At 45.4% G+C, this 15,857-nt stretch overlaps 1 protein-coding gene across 1 annotated transcript in view; it reads right to left on the minus strand.

The window, feature by feature from the left end:
- Positions 1-2,678: 2,678 nt before the first annotated feature.
- Positions 2,679-15,857, minus strand: part of LOC138493350 (phospholipase A2-like) — a 36,350-nt gene continuing 23,171 nt past the window's right edge. The window contains exons 2-3 of the mRNA XM_069620406.1: positions 9,690-9,817; positions 2,679-3,054 (exon numbers count right to left, since the gene is read on the minus strand). Coding sequence (XP_069476507.1) covers positions 2,933-3,054; positions 9,690-9,817 — 250 coding nt within the window. The 3' untranslated portion in view covers positions 2,679-2,932. The remainder of the gene's footprint in view (positions 3,055-9,689; positions 9,818-15,857) is intronic.

The following is a 15,857-nucleotide window of genomic DNA, read 5'->3' on the forward strand; positions in this document are numbered from 1 at the left end:
GACACATGAAGATGAGCATTGATATATCTCTGACAGAAAATGCGCATTGACATGTCGATACCTGAAGATGATCATTGACATGTCGACACCTAAAGATGAGCATTGACATGTCGACACCTGAAGATGAGCATTGACATATATCTACCAGAAGATGCGCATTGACATATCTCTACCAGAAGATGCGCATTGACATATCTCTACCAGAAGATGCGCATTGACATGTCGACACCTGAAGATGATCATTGACATGTCGACACCTGAAGATGAGCATTGACATATATCTACCAGAAGATGCGCATTGACATATCTCTACCAGAAGATGCGCATTGACATGTCGACACCTGAAGATGATCATTGACATGTCGACACCTGAAGATGAGCATTGACATATATCTACCAGAAGATGCGCATTGACATATCTCTACCAGAAGATGCGCATTGACATGTCGACACCTGAAGATGATCATTGACATGTCGACACCTGAAGATGAGCATTGACGTGTCGACACCTGAAGATGATCATTGACATGTCGACACCTGAAGATGAGCATTGACATGTCGACACCTGAAGATGAGCATTGACATATCTCTACCAGAAGATGCGCATTGAAATATCTCTACCAGAAGATGTGCATTGACATGTCGACACCTGAAGATGATCATTGACATGTCGACACCTGAAGATGAGCATTGACATATATCTACCGGAAGATGCGCATTGACATGTCAACACCTGAAGATGAGCATTGACATGTCTGTACCAGAAGATGAGCATTGACAATGTTGGAAAGGAAATTAGTCTGTTCCACTCCCCTAGTCTCGGGAGGATACCGCAGGGGCAAGGCACTTGCCTTGGAAGCAAGACAACGCAGTGCAACACAGGTTTGATCCCCGGGTCTGCTCTTAGAACCATCTTGGTATTAAGCGCATTATAAATAAACATTTACAATTATTTTAGAGTGAGGCGAATCTCATAGGTAGCTGTGCGATGCACTATGGGGGAAAGGGCTGTGTTAAGAAACCCGGCAAGGATACAATATTGCAGGAATTATAGATGCATAGACTTAGTGCGCGCACATAAAGAGATGCCATGTTTTAGTTATGGAAGACACAAGCAGACCTACATGGCTGTGCGGTAAACGTAGGCCCGGCAGAGAAGTCTGAACAGGCCCAAACACTGAGGACAGGTGAGCGTGCGCTGCTTATTCTCACAGTAACGTCCCTTTCTCGCTTAACTGTTGCAATTACTCACTATCGCAGAAAGGAATGTGCCCTGCAAGGCCACGAGACAGCGCCAGGCTCCTCACAGCACGTTCATCACAGCCAGGCCAACAGCAGATCTCCAACCCCCACCCAGCCCAACAGGAGTAATGGCACCCGCCACTGACCTAGTCCAAGAAACCCTGCATTCCATGATAGTAAGTGACCGCAGCCCACCAGCAATAAAACCATTGGTCATAAAAGATCTGTAACCCTTTGTATTACGAGGTACAGGGTGGGATACATCATAGATGAACACGAGGGTGGAAGCCTTGGGTGTGAGGAGTGCAATATAAACAGAGCACAGAATGTGTGGGTCAGCCTGATGGTATTCCCCCCCCCATGGTGCCAGTCCCCAACTCTCCCAGGTGCATGCCATAATGATGTAGTAGTGACATTAGCTTACAATAGTAGCCTTGGAACAGCAACATGTGAAGAGCCTGACCTTCAGTCCATGGAGGGATGAGTCCAGCTGACCCATGTGGAACCAGACAGACAGCGGAGACAGGAACCAATCATAGGCATCCCCTATGGAGCAGGACCTTGTGTATCGTCTCACCAATCAGCTGTGCAGGTATGACGCTGTGGACTCTTATAATGTACTGTTCATGATAATTCAACCAGAACGTTCTCGAGCAGCAGAGTCCTCTGCTGAAAACCCTTGTCTTTTGTACAATTAAACCTTGTTATCCTTGCAAGCAATCTCTTGGCCTTTTCTACTAGAGGGTTGTATTATTTCTGGGATGAGCGTAAAGGGACTTGCCTTCAACATGTCTCTACCAGAATATAAGCATTGACATGTCAACACCTGAAGATGATCATTGACATGTCTGCACCAGAAATCATACATATCTACATCATAAAATGAACATCGGTAAGTCTGTACCTGAAGTTGAGTATTGCTTTGCCAACACGTAAAGATCAGCATCAACATCTCTGGGCATATAGGTGAGCATCAGCATGGCAGCATCTGCAGAGGAGCCTTGACATGTCGTCACTTGGAGACAGAAGATGTTCTCTGTGGTCTCTGATGGGCCAAGCTCCCTGAAATTCCATCTCACTTAGCGGCTTAAAAAACTAAGTCAAATGCTGCGTCCTCTGCACAACTGCATTCATCCATCACTCTGGCATGCCTAGTTTAGGTAACTGTGACCCACAGTCCATCACCAGCCGCTGCCCAAACTCATCTAATTGCAACCTATTTGGTACCTGCCTATTCTAGCAAGCATTTGCATACCAGTACTTGGGCCCTCATACACTTGAGCTGGAGTTGCAACAGTGAAAGAAATTAGCTCTAATGATTGCATAAGAAAATGTTAGTTGTCGCCTGTATAGTGATGAATACATATGATACTAGTTTGTTTTGAAAACACATTTATTGCACGAGAGAGCAGGCAGCCATTTTAAAGAAAGGGGTAGCTGGCATTTGCTCCGGACTGACCTTCGGCATAGGTTATACCACTCCTAGCAGGTCTCTTCTTCCATGAAGGGGCCCAGAAGCATAACCTGAAGACGACGAGCAGAGATGCAGCCTTGGAATGGCCACAACCTGCAGCGCATGGAGGATTCAGAGAGAGTCCTGAATCTTTGCCCACCCTTCTCTATGCATGTCCAGGATTGAACAGTGGCAAACAGTTAGTTTTGATGGACAGGTTGTGCTCTGTGGTGATCTTTACTGGCAGTGTTTCTTTGTGTCCACATTCTTGTACTCTGGGTTGTAGCCAGCTTTGGAAAAGCAGATGGCGGCAGCGCGGTCACACTCACAGATAAATGCCTCGCAAGGGTTGTTTTTGCCTGTGGAAAGAAGAGAAGGAGCTGTGATAAGGGGTACACCTGGGGAGACATGATAACAAGGGAGGCTTTCAGCCCCGGTGCAAATACTAGTTGACTTGTTTCTACTGGAACCAGGTGGTGGATAAAGGTTGTGGACAATGGACTGTACATGATAAGTAGTACAGACAAGGGTAATTCTATGTCCAGACTGGATGCTCGGATTATGCTTCTCTTTCATATTTACTACTCAAGCTGCAATGAACAAAACCAATAATATGAATACTAACAAAGATCAAACTACAACTCCCAGTAAAGATAGAGTATTTGGCAGTCCCAATATTATTGGTCTCTTAACTGACCACATGACCAACATAACCAATCAACACAGTCCATGTCCATTAAGACACTGATCATCCTCCATCACTTCCTCTTTCTTTGCTGCTCGGCAGCGAGTTAAGTACACATTTCTTTTTTTCCTTATAATGCTATGATTGATAACTGTGATTACTTATGTAGACAGATTAGCACGCGCGCAGTGTAGGTATTGGCGGAGCATATCCGCAATAGTGGGGACAGAAGCTATTGCGGCCGCAACACGGCTGGTGCTCCAGCGACCGCAACGATGCTTTGAAGCCACAGAGAGCAGCATGGTCACGGAAGGAGGAGCGTGATGGGGCTGCAACGTTCTGGCGCTTTCTTTGTTCCTGTGACCGTATCAAAGCTGCCACAAAGACCTATGAGTAGATACTTCCCTATTGAACAACATATACTTGGAGCGAGAGAACGCTTACACTTTACAAATCACTGAGATTATCATTAGCACAATCGCGGGTGCTGAGAACAGCACCTCTGCAGGCCTCATAGAGCTACTGCAGCTCTTCCACTTTTGACAGGCACAGTCCTAGGTAACACTATATATAATTAAGGCTCGCTGACTTGGAACAAGTCATATATTGCAATCTTGATGGAATTAACCCATAAAACCACCTGGCAATATTATAATCCCTGGTGTCTGTGCTAACAATGAGTTCCTCCAGTGATGAGGGTAAGGCTAGTAGTAGCCAAAAGAGGAGCCATATGGAAATGACTCAGGTACTGCAGAAAGCTCTGGGAGCCTTGTTGGGGCAGGGACCCAAGCAAATTGCTCTGATGGAGGATTGGCTCAAGTTCTCACAGGGGCTGGAGGAGCTTAAAGTGATTAAAGCCCAGTGGAGAGTGAACGGGGGCAGAAAAACAGCCCATAGGGCAGATGAGGCCCATACCCCCACGGGCACTCCACCAAAAAAGAAGGGTGGTAAAAGAAGGAAAGTGAGAGCCAGAGCAAGGCCTAGCAGGTGGCAAGACGGACCATATGATACCTCAGAAGAGGAGGATGACAGTTGGGAGGATGATTACTCTGAAGAAGAGGTTTTCTCAATATCATTCTAGGGTGAAGAAGGCCATAAAGCGCCAAAGAAAAAGAAAGTTGATAACGAGGAGGACGGGGCAGGCTATGACTTCGACCCTAAGGCATTGATACACCCACAGACTTCCGAATGGGAACTGCCAAAAAAGATAGCAGCCTTTCTTAAAAAAACATCTGAGGGAACCACTGGTGAAAGAAGTCAGAAGCAAATTGCGGGCAGAATTCCCAGGACCAAACCTACATGAACGAGCTGCTGAGACTCCCGAGATAGACGAGAAAATTGTCACATTTATGGGAAAATATGTAAGGGATGTGAGGAAAGGTCTGGTTAGGTCCTGGCGCTCCTGCCAGGACAAGATGTTGGATATAGTAGGACCACTCACAAAAATATTGCAGATGGGCGAAGAGACTAGAGAGAAGAACGAACCAGTGGACCTGATGGTACCAATTGGGTGGGCCCAAAGGGCCATTTGTATGCTGGGGAACGCATATTGTGCTATGATCACAGAGAGCGAGTTAGCCTCTTCAGAGACAGCGACTGCACCGAAGGGGAAACTCTTTGGGGACTCGTTCATCAAAGAACTAACAAAATTCGCAAATTCCTATGCAGCGCTGGATAAGGCGCAAGCGTCATTCAAGAGAGTGTTCGGGAGACACATTTTCGGGAAGGCCGGCAGAGCAAGGGGTCGCTCTTCCTGGCCACTTCCCATACAACAGGCCCTACAAGCGATAGGACACACTGGAGAGATCAAAAGGATTGGAAACAGATCCCTTTCTTCCCCTCCAGTGGTAGAGGTAGGGGCATAGGCTGGCGACTCAGAGATTGACAACAGAATTCCACAGGTGAGGGCAAGCAACCTGCACATAATTACCCCAGCGGTAGGGGGGAGACTAGCAGAGCATATAGAAAGCTGGCACTTTATACCCAGAGATACCTGGGTTCTAGAGATGGTACAGGGTTTCCACATAGATTTTTACACAATACCACACCAGATGAACCCCCTAGATGTTTATGTCTATGCAAAGAAGACATACAGTTGTTAGAAGAACTGAAAGGGCTAGAAAACAAAAAAGCGATGAAACAAGTGATGGACTCCTGAGCAGGCTTCATAAACAATGGGCCTCATTACGAGGCTGGCGGTAGCTGTGCCTGTATTACAGGCACGGCTGCCGACGCCGGTATCCATTTTTTCTGGCAACCGCGAATGGATAATTACCGGGCCATGCCGAGTATGGCGGACCCGGTAATTGCCCATTCGCGGGTGACGGTGATGAGGGACTCCCCATCCCCATTCGGCCCCATAGGGCTGAATGGGAATGAGACATCGGATGCACCGGCACCATTCAGAGTGAATATCTGACAGTGCCCATAGCGACAGATCACCGGAAATTTCTAAGATTTATCTGGGGAGAGGGAACATGGGAGTTTCAGTGCCTACCTTTCGGGGTGGCATCTGCACCATGGTGTTTCACCAAGGTAATGAAACCAGTGGTGACCCATCTCAGGGGACAGGTGATCTGACTCATAATCGATCCGGACGATATATGCATAATGTGTCAGGACAGGGAGACACTCCGAATACAAGTACAGACGCGAGTCGATCTACTGCAGAATCTAAGCTTCCTGATAAATTGGGAGAAATCCAAAGTGCAGTCAGAACAAACCATGGAATTTCTCGGTTTCGTAGTAGACTCGATACAGGGATCCCTCAGCTTATTGATTACCAAAAGTGAAGACATCATGAAACAGATAAGGGCCACTTTATCAAGGAGAGAGATGTCGCTGAGAGACATTGCGAGGCTGTTTGGACAATTAGCATCATCGATCCAAGCTATATTCCCGGGGCCTCTACATTACAGAGCCCTACAAAGATTAATGATCAGACACCTCAGGAGGAGTGCATGTTATGAATCAAGCGTCACAATCTCCCAGGAGGTAAGGGAGGAGTTTGAATGGTGGCTGCATCACAAGGATGCCTGGAACGGGGGAGCCGTATTTGGCTTGTCCCTGGACTTGGTCATCAAATCTGATGCCAGCAGATGGGGCTGGTGAGCCCGATGCTGGAACCTGTCGACAGGGGCAGAGGATCAGAATAAGAGACATCTCTGTGCATCAACAGTCTGGAATTGCTTGCCGGGTCCTTCTCAGTGAGATGCTGTACTCAGGAGAGAGCACAATGCTGTGTTCTTCTCAAGATGGACAATGTCTCAGAAGGAATTCTGGGAACTTTGCCCCCAGAGGCAGGTGTCCATGACAGCAGAGTACCTACCAGGCCGAACGAAGTCTCCAGATATCTCAGAGACCTGATGGTTCAGTGGGGACCATGCCAAATAGATCTCTTTGCATTGAGATTGAACAGCCAACTACCTCGGTTTTTCAGCTGGAGGCCGGACCCAGGAGCGGAAGCAACAGACGCTTTTCTCCAAGCATGGGGTCAGCAAACCAACTATGCGTTCCCCCTTCTCTGTGATTGCAAGGACACTAGCCCAAGTGATGAGGCAGAAAGCATCCCTAGCTCTGATTACTCCAGACTGGAGGGAACATGTGTGGTTCCCCAGCTTATTGGAACTATCATATCACGACCCAGTGGCTCTACTCAAATAAAAGCTCATCATACAGGATCCCAGAGGCCTCAGCCACCCACTAGTGAGGACAGGAAAACTCAAGCTGATCGCATGGGCGATTTCAGGGGAGCTTGGGTTAGGCCAGGATTATCGAATGAAGCTGAACTCATCATTAATTAATCCTGGGCACCAGGAATGCACAGGGCTTACAAATCTGCATGGGCTAACTGGAATAGTTGGTGTACGGAGAGGAACATTCATCCCGATGGAAAGCATATAGGACCATCAATACGGCCAGGTCCACAATATCAGCAGGATATCCCAGGATTGAAGGGGTCGCTATAGGTGAACACCCCTGGGATTGCAGACTTTTAAAAATAGTGAAAATGTCCAGAGAAAAATACTGTGTCAACTGTGGGATGTTGACACAGTATTGAATGTATTCTTATCATGGCCTGACAAACAGGATTTATCCAGGAAGGCCATTTAAGCAAAACTATCCATGCTTCTAAGTCTGTTGTCATGCAAGAGATCTTCGGACATTAGAGCATTGGAGGTCAATAGGAAAAGCGTATCACAGAATGGAGTGACTTTCTTCATAGCGAAGAGGACCAAGACAGGATTTAAATCTATATCATACGATTCCTTTCCAGTGCAGCCCATATTATGCCCGATTAGATGTTTGACAGCATATGAAGATATTACGAGGGAAGTGAGACCCCCAGGGTAATCCCAATTGTTCATAGCATTATGCAAACCATACAAGGCCGTAACACCGGCGACTATAGCCAGATGGTTGAGATGGGTGATGTTACAGGCAGACATTGACATAGTGATTTACGGTGCTCACTCCGTGAGGGGAGCGATGGCCACCAAGGCCTTTAACATAGGAGCCAGACTAGAAGACATCATGAGGTCAGCAGATTGGTCGAATGAATCAACCTTTAAGACCTTCTATTTCAAGCTAATGGAGAGTATGGCATCGTTAGTGATGAGTAAGCTTTCAACAAGCATAATCCAAGCCCCAGTCTTGACATAGAATTCAGATTTTCAACACATTTGTTCCAGAAAGTCATAATTCTATTAAAGACACAGGGCCGAAGGATTATCCCACCCTTACAATCATAGGATCAATGATGAATGTTGAACATGTTATTTATCTGTTGTTGTAAATGTATATAAATGTATAAATCAGTATAAATTATATAAATGTACAAATGTATAAAATTGGAATTGTTGGTATTGTTACGATTTTCCCACCCTCTTTGACTTACATTCACCGAATATATTTTGTCATACTAGGTATGGTGGTGGATTTCCAACCATCGGTGAGTTGAGGAGAGGCACTGATCAGGCAACGGGATTGTGCTTACTGGTGGGCACAATTTCGATCAAGCAAAGAAAGAGGAAGTGATGGAGGATGATCGGTGTGTTTATGGACATGAACTGTGTTAATTGGTTATGTTGGTCACGCGGTCAGTTAAGAGACCAATAATATTAGGACTACCAAAGACTCTAGCTTCACTGGGAGTTGTAGTTTGATCTTTGTTACTATTCATGTTATTGCTTTTGTTCTTTGCTGCTCGAGTAGAAAATAGGAAAGAGAAGCATAATCCTTCACATCCGTGTCTTTAATAGAATTGTGACTTTCTGGAACAAATGTGTTGAAAATCTGAATTCTAGTAGTTGAATACAAACTATTAGAAACCATTAACCAGTCTCAGGATGCAACTGGATCGACCGGATTGCCTCAGTAGCAGTTGAGTGGATGTCGAGCAACCCATATGTCAGCAACTGAACCCAGAAGAAATAATTTGTAAAAAGCCATTGGAATTTCCTCCAGGCAGCCTTTGGCCTGGCACCTGCTGCCTCTGCCATAGCCCTTCTGGCTACTCAGGAGAGCCAGCTTGTGTGGAACTCGGCCTTTCCCGCTTCTTCCTCTGAGCAGTTAGTTGAGTAGACAACAGGGCAGCAGGGGGATCGCTTGGTGTTCATAACACATTGCTTAGGAGCCACACTTTCACAACTGCATAGCGCTGCTTCTGTGTGATCACGAGTCTCCCTCTCCAGAAGTGCAGAATCTGCCCACAAGGCTGCAGACTGGGAAACAACACTATGCTCATCTGACCCCATTGATGCAGTGCAGGGTGTGGCCCTGGGTCTGCAGTGCACCCCAGAGCCCTTGGTGAGGACAGCGACACTGGAGGAACCCATTGCAAGTATGTGGCTGGTAACTAGCCTCTTCTACCCATCCCACTCTGAGACCGAGTGGGCCTGTTAGCTGTCGGGAAATGTTGTTCCAGTCTCAAGGAGGCAGTACACTAACCACACTTGCACTTTGCTGTGGTCTAAGGCCCCCTAACAGTGAGAACATTCGCCCTGTGAAGGTTAGGGGCACATCAAACATTGCTTTCAACTGCCAGTTCTGTGTTATAATCTCTGGTCCAGGAATTACATTTGCAAGTGGATATCCGACTGCCGCCCTTTGCAGGTTGTGGTCCTGATCAAGGCCCCTTGCAGCCCCTGCTGGGCCTTGCTGGGATAAGTTAAGAACTCAAGCTCAACTCACTGTTTGCAAATTGAGAGGTAAAGAAGCAAGCACCATTCTACATGTATAGAGTGTGTGCGGAATAGTGTGGGTGCACTAGCACAAGAAGAGGAGGGTAAGAGTGACCATAGTACGTACTGCTGCAGGTGATGCTGGTCCCAGAGCACGTGTGGCTGTAGCTCTCGGTGTAGGGGTTGTCAAAGATACCGCCACAGCTGGGATGCACCTTTGCTTGATCATAGCAGCCGTCGTGGACATAGCAGCATCTGGAAGGGAAGAAAAGCGAGACCCAATTGTGTAAGGGGACTGTGTGGTGCTCAGGTGGACTCATATGGCCTGATTTAAACCGCTTTTTTCAGTGAGAATACTGGTAGTATTAAATTGTTTTGATAGGCAGCTGTAGGCCAGACCATATCAAGCCATAGATGAAACCTGCGTAGCCCCTACCATTTCTGCATGGGGAACTGCTGAATATGGTTCCACTGCTGAATGTGGTTCCACAGAGCATAATGGGACCTGAAGGGATGTGGGGTACATTTACCAGCCAAGCAGAACTCCCCTGCATCACAAAACTGCATTTTCAGCTGTTACAAGAATAATGGCTGTACTGTGTCTGCTGAGCACATAATCCCTGCATCGCAAAACTGCGTTTTGGCATTTCCAGAAGTAATGGCTGCACTGGGACTGCTGAGCCCATATGGGGCGAGATGGAACATAGCCCCCCAAGAATGGCTGCACTTTGTTTTCTTCATGTCACCCCAAAGAAAATAAATTAAATGCAGAATGGCTCTCTGCTGCTGTGCTGTCATCTTGAAAACTCAAGGCTGCACCCAGAAAGGACCTGCATTTAAAATGACATTGCTCTGGTGCTATTTCCATCTTTAAACATTACACAGTTTGGTTCCAGTAAAACACAGCCATGCCCATCTATATTCAGGCTGAACATCATAAAATGAGGGCCATTCCTCCCTGAACGTCATTGTTGTGTCAAATAAAATCTGTGAAGAGCAGAGACATTCATTTCAGTCCACACGGCCAGCGTCCACTTTGCAACAAACAAACACATGCAAAGCTCTTCAAAAGGAGCTCTCTATCTCTCTTTGCCTGGTGTCACTTTCAAATAATCAATTTCTTGAACATATCCCTGTGTACAGAAATTGACCATAGCTATGAAAACCTTCAGAATGAAAAATGCGAGGAAAACTGCATTTTGTTAAGTGAACATAAAAATGAAAATCAGAGAAAGGAAATGACATTAGGACAGCTAAATGGGAAATAATACTGTAAAATGCCCAGAAACACATCTGTGCATTTGGGGAAGAAAAGGTTCAAACAAAATACAGTTATATTTAACTCTGTGTTATTTAAAATTTCTTCCCAAAAAGAACTTCAATAGCCTAATTGAGGCAAGCATTCCTGTTAGACCAGTTTGGCTTAACGGCCAAATGTCGCACTAACTCGTGATTTGATGCTGCCAGGGCAGGGACCCTGTTCTTTGGGCTGACAGGTGTGCTAATTACAGGGTGCCTGAGGCTGCATGGCAGAGATGCTCCCAAGAACAAAGGAGGGTTCCAACCCATGTGTTTGCCTCAGAAGTGTGAAATCCTCTGCATTCAAATTGAAGGACTTCAAAGGAGAAGCCATGGCAACCTCTGTGCAAAGCTGACCAGGGAAAGACATTTGGCTGGAAAGACTGCCGACTTTTGGGATCAAAGCCAGCCCATTTGATTTAAATGACTTTTTATATGGAGACATTTATTTCAGTAATCTGAATAAGCAGTATTGTGAAATTATGACGGTTTTTAATGTCATTTGTGTATCAGCAAGATGAGACTATTTTGGTCTTCATAGCATGTGGGGGACGTGAATGGCAGTAAAGAGGCATTTCTGGGGAAAGCGTACATGACACAGATGTAACATTTGATGGAAATGTGCCTGACACTGGTAGGCTTGTGTATATCTAGTTGTAGGATTTTTGATTAAATGGTTTCCATAGAACTTGTGAAAGAGTGCTAGAAGGGCGAAACAATATCCCACAAACTTGGCGTTTGGACAGGCACACTCCTTGTGAAATATGGGATGTGCCTACCTGATTTGTATAAGGGTGACTATTGAAAATATGAAGTTGTATTCCATAACTCTTTTTGTGAAAAATGTGGCTTGTGGAACAAAATGGGTCATAAAATGCTTACACTTAAGGGAAGGTCCCTTCCTTCAGTCCAAACAGCTCGGAGGTAGGGGTCAACATCCACAGCCTGACCTATCCCGTCTTAGAGGTAGGTCCAGGTTATTTCCGCCCACATAGTAAAACCCTCTGATGTCATCTTGCTTATAAAAAGAGGAAGCATAGAGAGAGCCAGGACATTCAAAATTCAGGACATTAAAAAATCTGAAATTCAAAATTCAGGGCATTCAACATCCAGAGATCCAGACATTCCACATTCACCCTGCAAGACTCCTGACTCCAGAGCCAGGCCAGAGGTAGCTGATCCAAATTCAGGCAGAACCTCCTATCCAGGCAGAACTACCTATCCAGAACCACTTATCTAGAATTAAACCCTACAAAAATGCCAATAATTCAGGGAAAAAGGGGGAAAGGCTGCTGACCCCTTTGGGAGATTCCAGTGGCCAGACCTGTCCTTGCCCAGCTGATGCACCCGCTGCCCACTGTGACCAGACTTTGGTTGCCCCGAAAATCCCTTAGAGGAAAGCCCAGCCACTGCGCAGTGATCAGATCCTTGTCCCGCTGTCCAGAGACCCAGTTAGATGTCCAAACTACCAAATTTAAGTGCATTTTGTAAGTATTACCTTCCCAAGTACTAAAAGCTGCATACACCGCTCTGTTACCTTGCATTCAGTCCAACCCTATAGAAATCCTATAAACACCCTCATAAATTCTTAAATTCTCAGAATCCTGCATGTATCCTGTCCTTAGAAGAATCTGTGTTAGTCTCCATGTGTTAGCGCAATTTGCCCAAATCATTTCAGTCCGTTGTGTAAGTACTATTTTGAATAAATGTATTAATTTTCCATAGAGATTAACGTGGCGTGAATAGGTTAACCTTGCAAATTAACCTCCTTGCGTACTGTGTCTTTCTTTAACTATATAGCCACTAAAATATAGTTGCAGTAGAACAAATAATTTTGCTAACAAAACCGAGTTTGCCTGTGAAAGTATTTCCCTTTTTAAAAAATCTGATTTTCCTTCCCTATAAAGTATACCATACCGTCAGTCATCAAGAGTCACCATTTCTCTTTAGTATCATACCTGTTATGTGGCTTTGTACCTCATCAGTAAAACTGATTTTCGATTTTAGCTCAATTAATAAGTTGTTTGCCTTTTTTAATCCTGTGAAAACTAAGAAATTGCAATTTTGCCACGTGTGATTCTTGCTGCAGTGTTTTTCAAATCCCAAAGTCAATTTTCTCAGCTGTATGCCTGTTTTTAGTGCCTTACCTTGTAGCTTGTAAGTTTTCTTGCTTCTATATTGCTTGCGCAATATTTAATCACGCCTTACCGACAGGAGGCGGAAGCTGGCTGCTCGCTTTGAAGGGCCGCGATTTTAAGGGCCTGTCTGTGGCTGTCCGTGCATGGTCACTTGGTCGAGCAGTCCCTGCCCCACAACGCATCACTGTAAGTACATTTCACTTAAAGTGATCCTGTACCCTCCGCCCGACCGCTACTCCTCCTCCACTACTCCTGCTACTCTTGCCCATCGCACTGAACCCTATCTGTCTCTGGCACCCGCGCCGCCGTGCAACAGTGCTAGGAGACCACGCACGCAGGAAACATTCAAAGTCTCAATAATCACCCTCGCAACCTACATCAAACATAATCTATTTGAGCACACGCCCGTGACTAAACCGCTTTACCAAGGTAAAAAACAGTATGCCTTAGCACCTTTGCCATGTTCTATTGTTGTCCTTGCTACCGAGCAGAGTCTGCCGCTCACCGATCAGCTTTGGAGCAACACATTTCTTTATCTAGCACGCCGCCATCTCTAGTCATGGCTTTACATGTTCCACACCCCACCATACTGTGTATTGGTCGTATGTTGCATACAGCCCACCTTACCTTACTGTGATGCTGCTAGCTTGATGCATCTATTCTACTATGCCCTATTTTGATTATACCATCCTGTGTTTCTGTTAGCTTGGTGCTTTTAACTTATCATGCCATTCTGAACTGCTAGTAGTATATTGTATTTAGCCCATCTGCTATTCTATGTTTTTGTAGCATATTGCATTTAGCCCATCTGATACTCTATGCTCTGTAGCATATTGCATTTAGCTCATCTGCTATGCTATGTTTTGTAGCATATTGCATTTAGCTTACCTACCACTTCGTGCCCTCGACAGCATATTGCATTTAGCCCATCTGCTATTCTATGTTTTTGTAGCATATTGCATTCAGCCCATCTGACACTATGCTCTGTAGCATATTGCATTTAGCCCATCTGCTATTCTATGTCTTTGTAGCATATTGCATTTAGCCCATCTGACACTCTATGCTCTGTAGCATATTGCATTCAGCCCATCTGCTATTCTGTTTTTGTAGCATATTTCATTTAGCTTACCTACCACTTTGTGCCCTCAATGGCATATTGCATTTAGCCCATCTGCTATTCTATGTTTTTGTAGCATACTGCATTTAGCCGTCCCGCCACTCTGGCCTTCTGGCACCAAACTGACTATTTAAACCTGCCAAACCGCTCACCTAACTTTATATTGAACCCTATGCCTGGTATACATAGCACTGCACACCCCCTTCTCCAGTTCCACACCATACCAAAGACAGCTATGCTTGGCTGGATATTTATCATTATGTTCCCACTCTGCCTTGTCCAAGATAGCACACTGTGCACAGGTAACCACTTCCATGCTTTCAGAAACAGACTCGCCAGATTGGCCTGCTCTAGACATTACCCCATACCCTGCCTGACGCCCTTCCTACCCCCACCTCACCATTTACATCTAGCTTAAACTATGCCCATAGTCCTAGTATCATCACCACCATCTTTGGGAGAGAGCCTTCTCCTACGTATTTTACAACTGACCACTCGCTCATCCCCAAATCCACATTAGGCATCAAAACCTACCCCATTGAAGGGAACGATAGAACGCCTCACTTAAGATCACACACCAAACTACTCCACCATAGCCTTACACCTACCTTTGTGACATCCAAACCACCCAAGTCCAATGACTACTGGCAAAACAAAAAAACACGATCCACTTGCTGCCTTGAACACCAAAAGAACTCCTAATGTTTCTTATTTTCTGATGACCAAGCCTGCTATTGTAGTGGAACCCAAGCCATCCATTAGCCTCAAAAGCGCCCTCATCAACGCCCGATCCTTAGGAGCTCACGCAATCGAAATCCAAGACCTAATCACTGAACAAAACCTGGACCTATTAGTTATCACAGAATCCTGGCTTCACCAAACTTCAGGCCCGCTGCTAGCCCTTGCTGTCCCAACTGACTACTCCATCCTCAGAACCGATAGAACCAAATCTACAGGAGGTGGTGTAGCCATCATAGCTAAGAGTAATTTACAAATTAGATCAAGTTCCATCAAAGACATTGCAGGGTATGAACTACTGCAATGTCTTTGATGAAAATACCATGATCAATTTCGTGGTGATTTATAAAACACCTAGTTCTAATAGTCACCCAGAAATAGACATTCCACTACTACTTGCACCTATCAATAAACCTAACACGAAATGCATTATCCTCGGAGACCTGAATCTAGGTTTCACTGATGACCAAGACCTTAAAGCTGCAGCCATACACTCAGCACTCAAAGACACGAATTTCATCCAATTGGTTAATGCCCCCACTCATATTAAGGGCAGAACCCTTGATTGGATCCTCACACTTAACACAAAACTCACCATAGACTCAAACCCCTCGGCTGGACGGACAATTTCTGCTTAGAATTCACCCTCATGAGTGATGATCCCCGACCTCCCAAGGCCAAAGTAACAGACAGCTTTGAAGGTAGAAACTCTTGGAAGCTCACTGCAGAGAATTGTGCCCCTATCCTCAACAAAACACTAGAAACAAATTCAGTTGTCAGCAATGATCCAAATGTCATTGCAGAGTACTACCATAAATGCCTCACCCTTACTATTGACGAAGTAGCTCCCATCACAACTAAAACGCGACGTTCCAACAAAGAGACTCATTTCTGGTTCAATGAAGAACTAGCTTCCCTAAGAGGGACCAAAACGCTCTCTTGAACACACCCACAATAAATAACCCACTCCTGACTCTGCCAAAGCTTTCAAGGACGCCAACAA

Source organism: Ambystoma mexicanum, chromosome 10 (genome assembly GCF_040938575.1).
Source record: "Ambystoma mexicanum isolate Mex_15411 chromosome 10, UKY_AmexF1_1, whole genome shotgun sequence".
In the NCBI taxonomy this organism is placed as follows: Eukaryota; Metazoa; Chordata; class Amphibia; order Caudata; family Ambystomatidae; genus Ambystoma; species Ambystoma mexicanum.